This window comes from Lycium barbarum, chromosome 9, assembly GCF_019175385.1.
Source record: "Lycium barbarum isolate Lr01 chromosome 9, ASM1917538v2, whole genome shotgun sequence".
Lineage (NCBI taxonomy): Eukaryota > Viridiplantae > Streptophyta > Magnoliopsida > Solanales > Solanaceae > Lycium > Lycium barbarum.
In genome coordinates, this window is record NC_083345.1 from 9,388,032 (window position 1) to 9,404,535 (window position 16,504).

Sequence of the window (16,504 nt, forward strand, 5' to 3'; positions counted from 1 at the left end):
TTAATTAAAAAAATATATAATAAATAGATAAAATAATAGAAAAATATACGAAAAATATAAAAACTTTACAAAAAAATTCCCAACGCATCAAACAACCTTCAAATACATAATGCACTATAAATTTGTACAAATAATGTTACATATAATATATTAAAATCTAAGAAAACACATAAAATCAATGAATTTTTTTTTTTTAAAAAATACGTAAAATATAAATTTTTTGTGAAAGTTACATAGAAAGGTGAGGGAGATGCAAGAACATGATAATTGAGTATTGAACTTTAATGGAAGCTTTAAGAATAGACTCGGGGACTAGAAGATGCATATGCCCAAGGTCTTGCTTGGGCACATGTAAACCAAAAAACATGACTTGATTTTTCGTAGCTACTTCTTTTGAGTTTTTTGCGGAATGAGTGAAAAAGGAAAATAAATAAAAAGGAAAAGAAAGAGAAACTCAAAAAATAGGTGACAGCAGTCTTCAATTTCCTTCATCGGAGATATCGAGTTGTAAGTTCCATTTATATACAAAACCCTAGTCCTTTTTTCTTCAATTATTTTTAATGGTATAGAAAAAACTATTAAACTGTGAAAAAGGGTTTTTATTTTTGTATCTACTCTCACTTGGGGGAAAAAAAGATAAAACCAATTCCAATTTCTCTAGTTTTTTCATCTCCAAGAATTATGGATGTCTTGTTTGCCTCTCATGTGATGTTGGCTGTGGGAAGTGGGTGGGGGGTAAGTTTTTTTTTTTTTTTTTTTTTTTTTTCATTTTTAACAATTTTTTTTTGTAAAAGTAAATTAAAATATGTGAAACAGAAATTTGGGGACTGGGGGTGGTTGGGGTTGGGTGTGGCTGTTTGGGGGGTGACAGCAGAATTTTCCGCAATGGGCGAAAGCCTGGTGAGTGGGGGTGGAGTGGGGTGGGGGGTAGTGGGGAAGTCAGAAATTCTATTAAGGATCTTCAAGATATATAAAGTAATTTTTGACCTGTATATTTAGTATAATTTTCTGTATATCACAGTATAATTTGCAAGGTAAGGCCTACGTACACTCTACCCTCCCTAGACCCCACCTGGTGGGACTATATTGGGTATTGTGTTGTTGTTGTTGCAGTATAATTTTCCGATGAAGCGTGTTCAACTGACCACGCTTCACTCTACCTGGCTATGCCACTGGGTCATGATGGGGGTTAATAATCTGCTTTTGAGGATTAATAATTGATTGTCATGACTGTTTAATTCAGTATAGGCAACCTTTTGGGTCTTTAATCCAGAAAAAAGTAGCACATCATACTATTATTCGAAGCAAAGTGCACAATTTGAAATGCAAAATTATGTTATAATATAGGATTGAGTACCTATGTTTAACATATCCACTGATCAATTGAAAAATTGATATCCAGTTTTTGATAATTATCGATTAAAGAAATATATATATATATATATATTTTTAAAAAGGGCAGCCCGGTGTACAAAACATCCCGCGTTAGCTGGATCCGTCAAGGGTTGTATCCCAAAGGGTGTGATGTAGATTGTAGACAGCCTACCCTAATGCAAGCAATAACGGCTGCTTCCACGGCTCGAACCCGTTGACCTATAGTTTGATAAAAAGAAATAATTTGCAACCGTTAATTTCATTTTTGAATGCTTTGGTAGCTTTGCTTATAAATAGCTTCAATTGTAAGGGTCATCTTATTATTTTCCTAGAATCTACCTGTAAATTAAGAATCAGAGAACAGGAAACAAACAGACAAAGACACGAGAAAAAGAATTGTTGATAGGAGAGAGTATAAGAGAGAAGTGACAAGAAGCCAATGTCGTAAGTATCAAAAGAAGAGGATTTGATACTGCTTTAAAGAAACTTAGACCATTAAATGCGAATGTGTAAATTTCAAGTCATGTAGGATCCTTATAAACATCCACTATTATGTGAATATTTTGCAAATTCAGTGAGGTTTTAGCTTATTCATTATGACAGGTTCTCAAATAGTGAAAATGCTATGGCGATTAAGGTTTTATCTTGTTGTCCTTATTGAAGTGGTGTAGTTTCCCTAGATTTTGGGTTTAAGGTTTCTTTTGGGCTGAAGCAATTCAGTGAATTTTAGCTAAGATAGAGCTTATATCCTGTTTAATCAGATGGAGAATAGAAACGACGCAGCTCCTGACCTCCCAATACAAGAGCTTAATGAGAATGAAAATGCTGTTTCTGCTGAAAATATCAAAGAACGTGTTGATGAAATGGTTGGGAAGGTTGATCAGGTAAATTCGTGCTGAGGAAAATTGTAGACTTGATTGTTTTAAGCTAGTTGACATCCAAATGGATAGTAAATATGTTCATACGTTCTTTGAGATTGTTTTTTACTATTGTAATTTACATTGTTTTTTTTCCTATTATCGTATATTTTGTCCATATGATCTTGTTAACACGCTATTTCTAGCATATTTTTAGTGTGTTATCTGTGATAAATCATTGGTTAATAACAAAAATTCTTTCTATGTTTTTTTTTTTTTTTTTTTTTTGTCTAATGTTAGCCTGCTCCATATATAGCCGAACTTCTTGATGTAGTTGTTGTTGTTATAGATGATACACAATTCATAATTCAAAAAAACGATACACGATTCAAATTGGCCATTTTGATAGAAGTATTCATTTTGATGTGTAAAAGCTGCACTCTAATAGGAGATAGTGTAAGGCAATTATCTATTGCACCTCTCAAGTTCCTTTTTTACTTGGTCTAAATCGAGAATATGACATCTAAAAGAATAACACAACATTCTTTTGATAGTCTGCCGCACATAAGAAGATACACTTAGTTACTGCCCGAGATTCTTTGGCAATAGCATGAAAAATGAAGATTTAGGCGACCATAAGCATAATCTCTTCAGATTTTGAGACCTTGCCCTGGAGTCATATGTTATGGTGAAACAAATACGGAAAAACATGGTCAATTAGAATGAAGCCAAACCATGTTACGCGGATAAATTAGTGCGCAAGACTTGGGTTTGCAGGAGGGGAAGGGGGCGAATTCTTGTACTTGCTTGATGAGAGATGTGCGAAGAAAGACAGAGGCTACACCATAATCCATTTACCATTGAATGAGCGTGTCCCATAGGGTTTTTGTTTTTTAAGTTTACTTTTTTTTCTGTTTCTGTTTATTTATTTATTTATTTATTTTGCTTTCAATAGCTTAGGCAGGAAAAGGTGCTTGATAAGCTAAATTTTCTTTTCCTTTTTTCTTCTAAATGGCAGGGAAGGGTAGTTGCCACTTCCTACCCCTGCATTCCCTCACCATTCAACATGTTCAATGCACATTTTTTATACTTAAATCCAATTGATACCCCTTTTTGTTCTCTTGTACGTAATCACACCTCTCTATAACAGTCATCCTCTATAACAATATTTCACTATAACGGCCAAGTTTTCTTTGGAACCAACTTTCATATAATGTTATACTATGTGTTCCCTATAACACATCTCGCTATAGCAGCTAAAAAATATCCAGACAAACAACGCCGTTATAGAGAGGTTTGACTGTACAATATTTTAGTGTATTGATTTTCTATTCGCTAGCTTGCGATTTCTTATGCTTGCCTGTGGCAAAGCAGCCTATTGCTCAGTGTGGTTTTTTCATAAATGATCACCTCATAGCTTCACTCTTCATGCTCTTAGAAAAGTCATTTCTGTTAGCAAGCTTTTGCTCGTAGTTCATAAAAAAAGACAGCAGATGTTATTTTCTCTTGTTATTGTTACTCTCACCTGACTATTAATGTTTTACCAGCACACAAACTGTATATTACCCAGAATTTGCCATAGAAAAAATACAATATCTCTCAGCATCTATGCTGCTGATAGCTCATGGTTTATTTTCATTTTCTGTATCAACAGCTTGAGCAGAGACTGAATGGTGTTGAGCATTTCTATTCCAATACTAGTAAAAAGCAATCAAACACGCCAAGAGGTAGCTCTATCCTGAAAGACAAAGAGAAACAGATTTCTAGCTTTAAAAGGCGGCAGCAGGATGCATCACGTAGACAAGCAGCTGGTACCAGGAGAATGCAAGAACTTGTGCGCCAATTTGGTACTATAATACGTCAGGTAATCTCATTGTTTTTCAAGTGTCTCGACACCTTTTTGTCTGTGTAAAGCTAGTAAGCAGTAACTTTTTTTAACCTTCAAACTTCAACGATTGTCAAATGAAACCATTTTGTATCCCGAAGCAAAACTGCAAGAGAACACGAGAAAAGGTTTGAGAAAATAGTGGTACATGCTGAACTTGCAGGAGTAGTAGTTTTTCTGATAAACATGGGGCCTGTTTGGATTATAACTTATGGCTTATAAGCCATAAGTTAGGAATCCTAACTTATGCCTTTTGGCTTATTTTTCTGTTTTTTTTTGATGAAGTAAGTGGTTGTATTGAAAAGCATCAAGTAGATGCAAGAAAGTTACAGAGAAAAAAGTAGGTGATAACTCCAGAACACAAAAAAAAAAAAAAGAAGTAAGATCTGGGAGTTAAAACCTATAGCAAAAATCAAGGCTGTTAAGCCATTGAGAGGGAACTAATGAAATCTAAAAGGGAAATTGCATCATTTACAGGGGAAAGATTGCTCCAGCTAAAAAGATACAGTAAGCTTTTAGATCTCAGGGAGCAGTTAGGAGTTGAAATCCCTTCATGACACCTGCTGTTTCTTTCCATCCAAATACACCAAAATATACAGGCTGGTACCATTTACCAGATTTTCTCGATGGATCTATCCACTTTCCATAGGCTCCAACTAGCAACTGCTTCTTTTAGGGTGAGTGGTGTTGACCAGCAAACATTGCCACAGGGCAATGTAAGAACAAGTAAGAACAAGTGATTCACTGTCTTATCTGTAAGGTGGCACATGAAGCATCTACTAGCTATCTGAATACCCGTCTTCTTGAGATTGTCTTGAGTGAGAGTACCATTTAGAAGAGCTGTCCGAATGAAACATTTGACTTTTGGAGGGAGATTAGTCTTCCAGACCAGTTTCCAAGGCCAATGGTCAGTTAAAGCATTTGTCATGTTAAGTCTGCTGTAGCCTTCCTTGACTGTGTAGGATCCTTTGCTTGAACCATTCCATTTGAGACTGTCTGGGATGTGAGGATTTACTGAGCAACCTTCTAGCAGACTGTACAAATTAGTGAGCTCACCTAACTCCCAATCTTGCAAATTCCTTCTGAAGTGCAAATTCCTTCTGAAGTTTAAGTCCCAAATGTTGCCTTCTCTATTGTTTGCGACTGTTGCATCCGGATCAGTAGCTATTAAGAAAAGCCTAGGATGAGACTCTTTCAATGGAAGATTGAGCAACCACCTCTCTTTCCAGAATTTAACCTTGTTACCATTCCCAATCCTGAAAGACACATCTTGGAAGAATTCATCCTTCAAATTGTTAATGTGTTTCCAAGGCCCCACTCCATGTGGAGCTCTGGTTTTCTTGGTGCACCAATTATCTTGTCTCCCATATTTGGCACTGACCACCTCTTTCCATAAAGTTGATATGGAGAGCCGAGACGATTTCAAATAGCATGATAGTTAAGTTTAGATATTGCACTTGGATCTTTTCTGCCCCACAAAATATTAAAGTGTCATCTGCATATAGCAGATGAGAGACACTGATAGAGTGATTTGGCCTGCTTCCCACCTTGAACCCTTCAATCCAGTGATTGAGAATTGCTTTATCCAACATCTTACTCAGACCTTCCATTGCTAGTAAGAATAAGAAAGGGGAAAGATGGTCCCCTTGTCTTATTCCTTTCTGAGGGGAAAAAAAACCAACTGGTGCCCTGTTAGCCAATATAGAGTACTTGACAGTGGTGAGGCTAAATTTAATCCATTTGATCCACCTGCTCCCAAATCCCATTTGACTCAATAAGGACAAGAAGTAAGACCAGTTAACTTTATCAAATGCCTTCTCCACATCCAGCTTGCACATCACCCCAGGGATTCCACTTTTGAGCCTTCCATCAAGCAATTCATTGGCAATTAAGGAAGCATCTGTAATCTGTCTATTTTTCAAGAAAGCATTTTGTTCCCCTGACACAAGCTTCCAGATCACTGTTTTAAGTCTTTCAGCTAATACTTTGGCCAGTATCTTGTAGACACTGCCGATCAGACTAATGGGCCTGAAGTCTTTGAGATTCTGAGCTCCTTTCTTCTTAGGGATTAGAGTGATGAATGAGGCATTGCTGGATTTGACCATGTGACACTGCTGATGAAAATGATTGAGAGCTCCCATAATATCTGCTTTAATGAAATCCCATGTACTATGGTAAAAAGCCATTGTGTAACCATCTGGTCCTGGGCTTTTATCCGGGGCACAAGAAAAGATAGCAGCTTTAACCTCTTCTTCAAAATTCCTCTCTAGCCAAATTTTCTCTGCTTGTGTTAAGAAGTTAAGGCTGTCAAATCTTACTTCAGGTCTCCATTGCTCTTCTTCTGTGTACAGATCTTGATAAAACCTTAGAATTTCAGCTTTGATATCATCTTTATTATCACATACTTCATCCCCAATCAGCAGCTTGTCAATATGGTTAATCCTTCTCTGAGAGTTTGCTACTCTTTGAAAGAATTTGGTATTCCTATCCCCTTCTTTAAGCCATAAACATCTGGACTTTTGCCTCCAAGAGATCTCCTCAATTTTAGCTATTTCCTGCAACCTAAGTTTGAGATGAAGTGATCTCTCTTTTTCAACTTGTGTCGTGTATCTGCCTTCTACTGATTGCTCTAGGATTGCTAAATCGTCTAGAAGTCTGCCCTTTTGAACTTCCAGCATCCCAAAATTTTCTTTGTTCCAGCTAGTAATTTCTTTCTTCAGGTTTCTGAGCTTCTGCATAAGAATGAAGTCCGGGCTGCCTCTAATAGAGTAACCTTGCCACCATTCTTTGATCTTCTCCAGAAAGCCTTCAACTTTTAGCCACATGTTCTCAAATTTGAAGTAAGATGGATTTGAGTCCCAATCTCCACACTCCAGAATAATTGGTCTATGATCTGACAGAACCCTTGGAAGGGCTAACTGCTTTATAGCTCGAAAGTTGTCATTCCATTCAGGGGAAATTAGAAATCTATCTATTCTGGAAGCTTGAAGAGAATCTTCACCTCTGAACCAAGTGTATTTAGCACCTTGTAGAGAGTTAAGTCTATGATGCCCAAATCTTGTAGAGTGAAATTGAAGGTGTCCATTGCTCTTGATCTCCTTGTGCAATTGAATCTTTCACTTTCAAATCTACATACATTAAGATCACCTCCTATAACCCAATGTTCGTCCCACAAACCTCTTATTGCAGCCAATTCATGCCATAATAATTCCCTTTCAATATTGGAATGGGGACCATACACACCTGTAAAGCACCACCTAAATTCCTCTTGAGTGCTTTCTAGCATGCAAGAAATAGTATAACATCCTCTCTGAACCTCCCTAATTGACCATTGCCTTTTGTCCCACATAACTATAATTCCCCCACTTCTGCCCGAAGATTGTAGTTCAACCCATTCCACCCAATTGTTACCCCAAATTTGCCTAATCCAGCTTATCGACCAATCTTTAATTTTTGTTTCTTGAAGACAAACAATATCGGCTTTCCATTTTTGGATTAGAGATTTCACAGTGGTTCTCCTACTTGTCTCGTTGAGACCCCGTACATTCCAACTTAGAACTTTGATCTTCATCTGGAGTTGGACTTGTAGTACCTGTCCCCCTCCTCTGTTCTTTTCCCATCTGAGTTCATGTCCCACTTGAGTCTACCCAATTCCAAGGATTGCCCTGTCTTCCCCGGTTTCTTTTTCCCTTTTTCCTGAATCTGTTCTTGCCGTTTCTGATCCATTCGAAGAACCATGCCCAGTAATTCATGTTCAAAACCCACTGCGTTAACCCCAAAGACCTTGCATGCCCTCATTAAAACTCCTTTAGCCCATCTTGAGGTATCAATCACTGCTGGACTGTTGATCTGGAAAGAACCTCCTAATTGTTCGTTGTGCCATGGAAGAGAAAGAGTATCACATGAGTAGAGGTCAATATCTGTGCTACTTACTTGCTCTACTTCAAACTCAGGCAGGTATCTCGGGATTAACATGTGTGGAATTTCTGCTTCATCATCAGCTTCTGAGAAATCGCATGTAGTATCCAAGTGATGGATAATTGTTGCTTCTGAGGCTTCAATTTCCACTGACAGAGGGTCAAAATAGTTCGTTTGTTTGAAAGGGCTAATCTTTTGTTGACAAGGATCGATAAGTGGTCCCCTGGCCCTCCAATTAGTTTTAGAGGCTTTTCTTTTCTTTTGTGGCTTGGGCTTAGGGTTTGGGCCTCTTTTGTAATAAGATTGCCCAAGATGTTGGCCCAAATTAGCTGTTGCATTTTTATTCTGAATCTGAGGCCCAACTTTAGGTGGCACGTGCCCTTGCCAGATTTTTGAATTAAAGCTGCCATTGTGACTGGGTTTCTGGTTATTAACCAGCGGATAAACCAGAGTATTCACCGCTTGGCTCGTAGAGGCTTCCTCGATCCCTTTTCCGGTGTTTCCTTCCTTCTTTCTTCATTCCGGTGGTCGGAGATAATCTGAATGAGATGGTCCTCCAAGATTGAGATTTTGAACCTCAATTTCCCAATCTCCAAACTGACCTCTTTCGGTGTTTCTTGCAGATTATTTTCCACACAAATTCGAGCCCAAAAAAAAGTGAGATCTGTCCTTTGTATCCTCATCTATCCCTATGAATCCGCCACAAGCGTCACCAATAGACGTAAAGGATCTCATAGTCCAGCCGTTTAGAGGGAGCCCAAAGGCTTTGATCCATTTTTTTACCCGAATCCATCTTCACCGGCTCTAACCCAGATTCCGGAGTCCACCAGTCAAGCTTCAGATGTCTCCCATTCCAGAACCAGTCCCCTGCTTTGACTCTTGCTGCTTCTTGCCTAGATGGAAGCTCAAAGAGGAAGGTGTTGTGTGATATCGAGGAAACTCGAAGACCAGCGGTTACCTGCCATCTCTTGATGAACCAAGTTTGGATTGTGTCAGCTTTGGGACTTCGATTAAAGGGATCGTTGAAACATCCCACCAGGCATTTTGAGAGGAAGAGGCTGCTTTCATCCACTTCTCCAGAGTAGCAAGTTTGCTCTTTTTGTTGCAAAGGCCATGAAGAGATCCGGGCTGAATTGAGGAAAGATTTTTTATGCATATCAGTGATCACTTTGAATTTCTTATTAGAGGCTTCTCCCAACCAATGTAAAATCTTCCCTGAAATATCTCCCCAGCCCCCATTGTAATAATTCTCTGGAATAATAATGCCTTTTCTTCTTTCCCCTGTGATTGTTTCGACTCTGAGATATCTACCATAGATGTTGAAATTTTGGTAGACCCTGTATAAAAAAGTTTGAATCTTTCTTCCCCACCTTCTATAAAGGTTCCCCTGCCCTTTTGAGGCTTGCTGCAGTTGAGTGCATACCCATCTAAGATTTTCCTCATCTATCTTGATCTGACTAGTAAATCTGCGGCCTCGTTCTACCCATACGAACCATCTGTCCGAGCCCCCATAATCTTCATAAATTTCAAAAGATTTATCACCTGAGATGAAGAAGATCTTCTCTCCCATGACTGGAGAAAAGATTTCGTCAGAAGAGAAGAGAAAAGTTAATTAAACAGTGGTCACAGAAGGTGAGAGACTGAGTGTTAGAAAGAAAGAGGGTCAAATTCCGGCACAGGCACTGGAAAGAGGGCATTCTGCAAACCTAGAAAGTAGGAGAGAGAGTGTTTTGGGTTCCGTGCCTGAGAGCTTTATAAGGAAAGATTGATTGCAATATCTTTTTAAGCTATGGTCATAATGCATGATGAAATTTTGTTATTATTCTGGCTTAAAACTAATGCTTAAAATCACTTTTTTATCTTACCCAAACACTACAAAAGTGCTTAAAAGCTATTGACTTAAAAGCACCTAAAATAAGCCAATCCAAACAGGCTCATGGAATGTGCTGAGTGTTGAAGAGATGTTAATATGCTTAAGCTAGTATCTTTCGTCATTGTGATTTCCTGTTGCCTGTAAAAGTATACTCTGATTTCCCTTTACCAAAAAAAAAAAAAAAAAAAAAAAGTATACTCTGATTTCCTGTTGCCTGTAGAAGTATACTCAGTTTTGAAATCCCTCACATCATTTGCTCCTTTTTTGCTACCAATGATGTTGTACTCTTTTTACTTTTTCAACGGAGGTACATATCGTTGTACTTGTCCTGCTGTTGATTATGCATTGTCTCTCCTTAGCGAGTAAGTTTGCTGATTTACCAATTGAAAGATGTCTGTTGTCTGATCTTAGCCTTCATCGTTCTCTATCTATGTAACTTTGTTTAGTTTATTTCTTGTTACTGTAGGAAATAATGGTAAAAGAAAGAAGGGTAGCGTATCTGAGCATATTATGATGGTGCACCTTGTTTAAGAGTGAATGTAGTTATTATTTGCTCCAATTAATTTATTTTTATACTCATTGCTTAGTCTATTTGTCAGATCACTCAGCACAAGTGGGCAGAACCTTTTATGGAACCCGTGGATGTTAAGGGTCTTGGATTGCACGATTACTATGAGGTAAAGGCTTTGAATTTTCTTGTCCGTGTACACTTACTATATCTATGATGTTCTTACGAATCCTATGCTCCTTTTATTTCTGCTAATACACGTGCTTTTCTAGGTTATTGAGAAGCCTATGGACTTTAGTACTATCAAAAGCAAGATGGAAGTAAAGGATGGTTCTGGCTATAAGCATGTCCGAGAGATATGTGCAGACGTTAGGCTAATATTTAAGAATGCAATGAAATACAATGAGGAAAGGGATGACGTTCATGTAATGGCGAGAACCTTATTGGGAAAATTTGAGGAGAAATGGTTGCAGCTTTTGCCAAAAGTGGATGAAGAGGTACAACTCATATCCATGTATTATCCAGTCTTTTTCTTTAGTATCTCGTGTAAATTGCTAAGGTAACTGAATCATTTTCTTCTAGGCTATTGAATATGCTATATATGAGAACGAGATTAGGATTTTAATTGGATTTTTAAGTAAATGATTGATACATTAATATATGAACTACTGCTCATAGGAAAAACGGCGAAAGGAAGAGGAAGCAGAAGCCCAACAGGATATGCAGCTCGCTCAAGAGGCTGTTCATGCCAAAATGGCTAAAGATTTAAGCCTTGAGGTAGTTAAGGCTCAGATTCCTTTACACAAACATAAAAGTTTTAACCATATTGTCCTGACTGTTTATGATCTTCCTCTTCGCACATATTAAGCTGTAGAAAATGCTTAAACTTATCTGTTGAATTCCAGCTTGATGAGGTGGACATGCAACTGGAAGAACTCAGGGAAATGGTGCTTCAGAAATGCAGGTTAGAACCTTAACAAATAACTTTCTTCAGTTAAGCAGTGCGTTTATTAATTCTTCAAGTAGCTGATTGGTTGTAAATATACCTTGTACTCCAGTCCTTCCTTTCATCGAATGGGGTTACGAGATATGTTCTTAAACTAAATAAAATTTTAAAAAAAAAAAAAAAACTAAAATAATCCATGTATTTTATTTATTTTTTCCAAAAGATAGGGTAAGGTCTGCGTACACCCGCCCCCTCCCCAGACCCCACTTGTGAGTCTATATGTTGTTTTTGTTGTTTCCAAACGATGACAGATGTTTATATGGTATAACCTTTTGCCTTGTTGAATATTTGGGGTATTTTTAAGAAAATCCCCGTAATGTATGGTGCTAGTAATAGGTGAAAACACGTTGATTACAATTAAAAGTGGGGAAAAATGGTCTAATTTGGCCTAGTTCTAGAAGGAAGAAGGAAAAACAAATGAATTCTACAAGTCTTGTGCCGGGATAAAAGCAAATGAATTGCTTTACTATGAATGATCTTTTCTCCATGGTCCTCTAGAAGAGTTAAAAGCAAACAGAGATATGCCTCAGGCAATTTGGTGGACTGTGGCTTGAAAGAAATAGCAGAATTTTTTAAGACAATAGTGTAAACATTCTTAATCTTAAAACTTAGATCTATCTTTTTGTTTGCTTTTTGGTGCGAACCGGCCATTCTACGAGATGCAGATGCTATACAAGACACAGTAGAGAATTTGCACTATCGTAATGCACTGGCTTAATGCAAGTTTTTATGAGATTTCTTATTACCTACCAAAAAGAAGATCTAAAAGCAAATAGCAGAAGTCAGATTATCAGCGAATTTAGAATCAAAGGCGAAACAGCATAGCAGGTGAACAAGAAATGGCACAAGTACGATTTGGGCCATACATATGCTGAGTTTAGTATGTCATACTTATATTCCTGGTTCAACAAGGTTAGGCAGGGAATGTGGCCAGTCTCCATCACAAATCTCTTAGATGTGCATCGCGAATGAGATTTTATTTATATATTTAGTTTTTCTGTGATTCAATTTTAGGTTTACTGCAGTGTTTGTTGCTAAGTTTCTAATACATATTTCAGAAAGATGTCAACGGAAGACAAGAAAAAACTTGGAAATGCGCTCACAAGGCTTTCTCCTGAAGATCTTAATAAGGCACTATTGATTGTGGCACAAAATGATCCCACTTTCCAAGCGACAGCAACAGAAGTGGAGCTTGACATGAACGTTCAGGTCATCGTTCATGATCATTTAGCGTATCTAATTCTTAATCTATTCTTGCTTTACATGACACAATTATTGACCTTTATGCAGAGCGAGTCCACATTATGGAAGTTGAAATTCTTCGTACAGGATGTGTTACATGCACAGGGAAAGAGCCCAGCGAGCATCGGAGCAAACAACAACAATAACAGTAATCTCCTAAACAACAACAAACGTAGAAGAGAAATTTGCGATGCACTTGCCAAATCTTCCCAAAAAAGGAGTAAAAAGCCATCCTGATTTGCCAAACCAGCTTCTTGTGATCACTTTTGGAGGTGCAAATGTTTTGAGTCGTTGGGGACACGATAAACGATCTATCTTCAACGTTGTTAATACCTCAGAAAGGACATGAATAGTCATTGTAATAAGTAGGTTTTGTATAGGAAATTCCTGATGGGCAATTGCAGATATACATAGCCATAGTGCATTAGCAAGTCGTTCTCAAATGCTTGGTTAAAGTATATCATTTACAGAGAAAACAGATTTGCCTATCAAATTGTAGTCCAGTTTCTTCCCGAAAGCCTGTTTATAAGATACAAGCTTATGCCACTCCTATTGCCCAGAATTGACAAAAGAAGCTTAGATTGGAGATTCTTATAAACGTTCAAGTTGACAATCGGGTATTTGATAAGGGACTATGCAAAACAACCCAAGGCCACCTTTTCTAGATCAGCAATGGAGTTTTGTGCTTGGTTTGCCTAGAAGTTTTAGTATCACATTCTCTTTTCATCAAAGTTGAAGGTCTAATGATGAAAACTACTATACGAATAGGGTTCGAGTAGTGAGATACCTTGACCAATCTACATGGCCTGCTTGACGAACGTCAGTGATGGAGATATCCTACATTATATTGCGATATCCTACACTATTTTGCGAGCATCGCGATAAATCCATTGTCCTTTTACAAGAAGTGTGATAGTGAAACCCTTGGCCTTCCCACCTGAGATTACCTTTATCCTAAGATAATATGGTTCTTGCCCTTATATTAGGGGATTAGAGCTAACTGCATCGAATAAGGTAATAAAGCCAAAAAAAAATCATTTTGAGTGAAGGTAATTGGATAGAGAGAACCCCCACACACCCCGCCCCCGCCCCAACCAAAAAAAAAAAAAAAAAAAACTACCAAGAGTCAAGCTATAATATTAGGTACGAGTTTGGATGATCCTCATAATTTTTGCTTAGAAACTATTTTTATTAGGAAATTCATTAAACATTTAAGTGTTTAGTTGTAAAACTAGTAGTTAAAATAAACTATGAATTCCGTGTCAAGTTCAGAACTCATATGCCTCAAATCTTGATTTGGCCTTTGTCCTAGCTCATGGTAAGCCGGGGGACCATGAAGATAACAAATGGAATAAGTGTTTCCTTTTAACTAGTACAGATTTCCAGATCCTATCCTAGTACTAGAGCATGCAAAGAGCTCCACAAAATAAGAAGCAAAAGTAGTAAAAGGGAAATCAGAACTTTGGAATAAAATAATATTATTCGGATCCATTTTTTTAGGAAAAGACACGAATAAGTCCTAATTTTTTGTCACCAACTTTTAAGTACTAGTCAAGCCTTTTAGGACTAATAAAGTTATGCTTTTCCAGCTCAAGATAGTGACTACTTTTCCAGCTAAAGATAGTTATAATTCTTAATATGCTAATCCAACTGTTTCATAATTAAATGCCACACAGGTTATTGACTAAATAAACAATATTCAAAATGGATTTCTAAAGCTAAACGAATCACTTATCTATATACGGCATTGATAGTTGTGGTAATATGCAAAGCATATGTAACCAATAATGGAAACATCTCAGGAAATGAATCGAAAATCATACAATAATGCTTTATAAGCAAAATTACTTTCCAATTTTAACTAGATACATTTGTAACACAGCAATGACACAACATAAAAGAGACAAAAAAACAAAAAAAAAAAACAAAGGATCTTCAAAAATATATATTTTTAAAGAAAGTATTTTGCCGCATTGATCACTCAGCTATCCCCTCCTTCTATGGTTGAGCTGAAATATAGTACTTACTCCATCCTAATACATGTGATGAGGTTTGACGGGAATACGAAATTTTAAAAAGAACTAAGAATTTTTTAAATGGTTTATAACAAATCATGAACATATGTGTGGCTATATATTATACCGTGAAGAGTAAAATGAGAAATTTAATTGAAGTTAAATTGTTCTTCAATATAAAAAGGTGCAATTCTTTTTGGGACAAATTATTAAAAAGAATATTAAGAAAAAAAAGCAACAACAATATGCTGCGTTTGAGCTCACAAGTGGGGTCCGGAAAGAGTACGCAGACCTTACCCCTACTTTTATGGGGGAAAAAATAAACATGCCACATAAGTGGGACAAAGGAAGTGGTATCATTTTACGTGATGGTATTCATAGATCAAATCTTTTTTAAACACAAAACTGAATTTTCACATTTAAGCTAAAATTCTTTGAATTGAGGATATAATTAAAACATTAATGTCAAAGGAATTTATAAGTATACAAAAACTTGCCGCCCTTGGTGGAATGGACCAAAAATGAAAGCATATCATAGAAAAATAGAAAGAAGGGAGTATAATGTGGCGTGTCCAACTGAAGACATTTCTCAATAAAAACAAAGAACAGAAAGAGTGAAATGATTCATGATCACTATAAGTTAGCAACACTCCAATGTCTTGTCATCGAGTTTATCGGTGTGTTAGGATATTTTAACTCTATATATCATTATATTTTCACTTGACACAAGAAGATAAGTGCCCCGTCTCATCTTTGACCTTTTTTAAAGCGGAAAGGTCTTTGTGCCATATTAATTTTGGCTATAATAGCCCAAATAAGATAGTTTAATAAATTCATATGGATATTTAGGTTAAATTTAATAATTATGTTTAGTCTATGTCATTTCTATCATTTCTTTCCAAAGTTCATTAATTCAAAATTTCCATGGAATCCTCTCTCATCAAGAGTTTAAGCTATATGTTGAATGTAACTTTATTGTTCTTTCACCGTCATCGCATAGGAGAACTCAAAATTGAACTGTCTCGGGTGGACTATTACATTTATAGTAAGTGAGTCAGTAGTCTAAAAATGATAATAACATTTACGGAAAGGTCTTTGTGCCACACTGATTTTGGCCACAATGACCCAAATGAGGGTAGTTCAATAAATTCACATGGGTATCTATGTTAAATTTAATAATTTATGTTTAGTCTATGTCATTTCTACCCTTTCCTCCCAAAGTTCATTAATTCAAAATTTGCATGGAATCCTCTCTCATCAATTTAATTTTGGGTTTTTTCCCAATGCATTGAGAATCTCAAAAGATGCACGAATACTTTTCTTTCTTAATTACTAGGAAAAAAAATCTATTCTTTACTAAAAAAACCTTTTAGAAAATTTTCATACATGGATTACTTAGTTACTTGTAACTTAAAATTAATTCTTAAAGTTATAACTTTAAAATAATGACATATGTTAGTCATTTTTCCTCTAAAAAAATTTAAAATGAGAAATTTCAAGATTTTAAGCTATATGTTGAATGTAACTTTATTGTTCTTTCATCGCCATCGCATAGGAGAACTCAAAATTTGACTGTAACGGGTGGACTATTACATTTATAGTAAATGAGTCAGTAGTCTAAAAAATGATAATAACATTGATATTCAGACAGTTCGCGATTGATTCAATTATTATAATAAATTTTTGTTTATAAATATGCAAGCAATCAAGAAATCGAAATTTATTGAATCTATTAGAAGATTCTATCCCATTTTTTTATAGAATAAAATTTGAAGATAAATGGTAAATAAATTCTTTCTATTTTTAAAATTGTGCATATTAATTAG

General features: G+C 36.4%; 1 protein-coding gene across 3 annotated transcripts; it reads left to right on the top strand.

The window, feature by feature from the left end:
* Positions 1-301: 301 nt before the first annotated feature.
* LOC132609244 (transcription factor GTE1-like) lies at positions 302-13,209 on the top strand. 3 transcript variants are annotated; one of them, XM_060323123.1, is made up of 9 exons: positions 302-507; positions 2,136-2,258; positions 3,886-4,095; positions 10,495-10,584; positions 10,688-10,912; positions 11,094-11,192; positions 11,321-11,379; positions 12,480-12,630; positions 12,712-13,209. In XM_060323123.1, the coding sequence occupies exons 2-9, from the start codon at positions 2,136-2,138 to the stop codon at positions 12,898-12,900; spliced, it is 1,146 nt and encodes a 381-aa protein (XP_060179106.1). In that variant the 5' UTR covers positions 302-507; the 3' UTR covers positions 12,901-13,209. The 3 variants fall into 3 exon arrangements, with proteins under 3 accessions (XP_060179106.1, XP_060179104.1, XP_060179105.1); XM_060323121.1 differs by lacking the exon at positions 302-507 and adding an exon at positions 590-735; XM_060323122.1 differs by lacking the exon at positions 302-507 and adding an exon at positions 596-735 and having other exon boundaries at positions 10,507-10,584.
* The last annotated feature ends 3,295 nt before the right edge of the window (positions 13,210-16,504 follow it).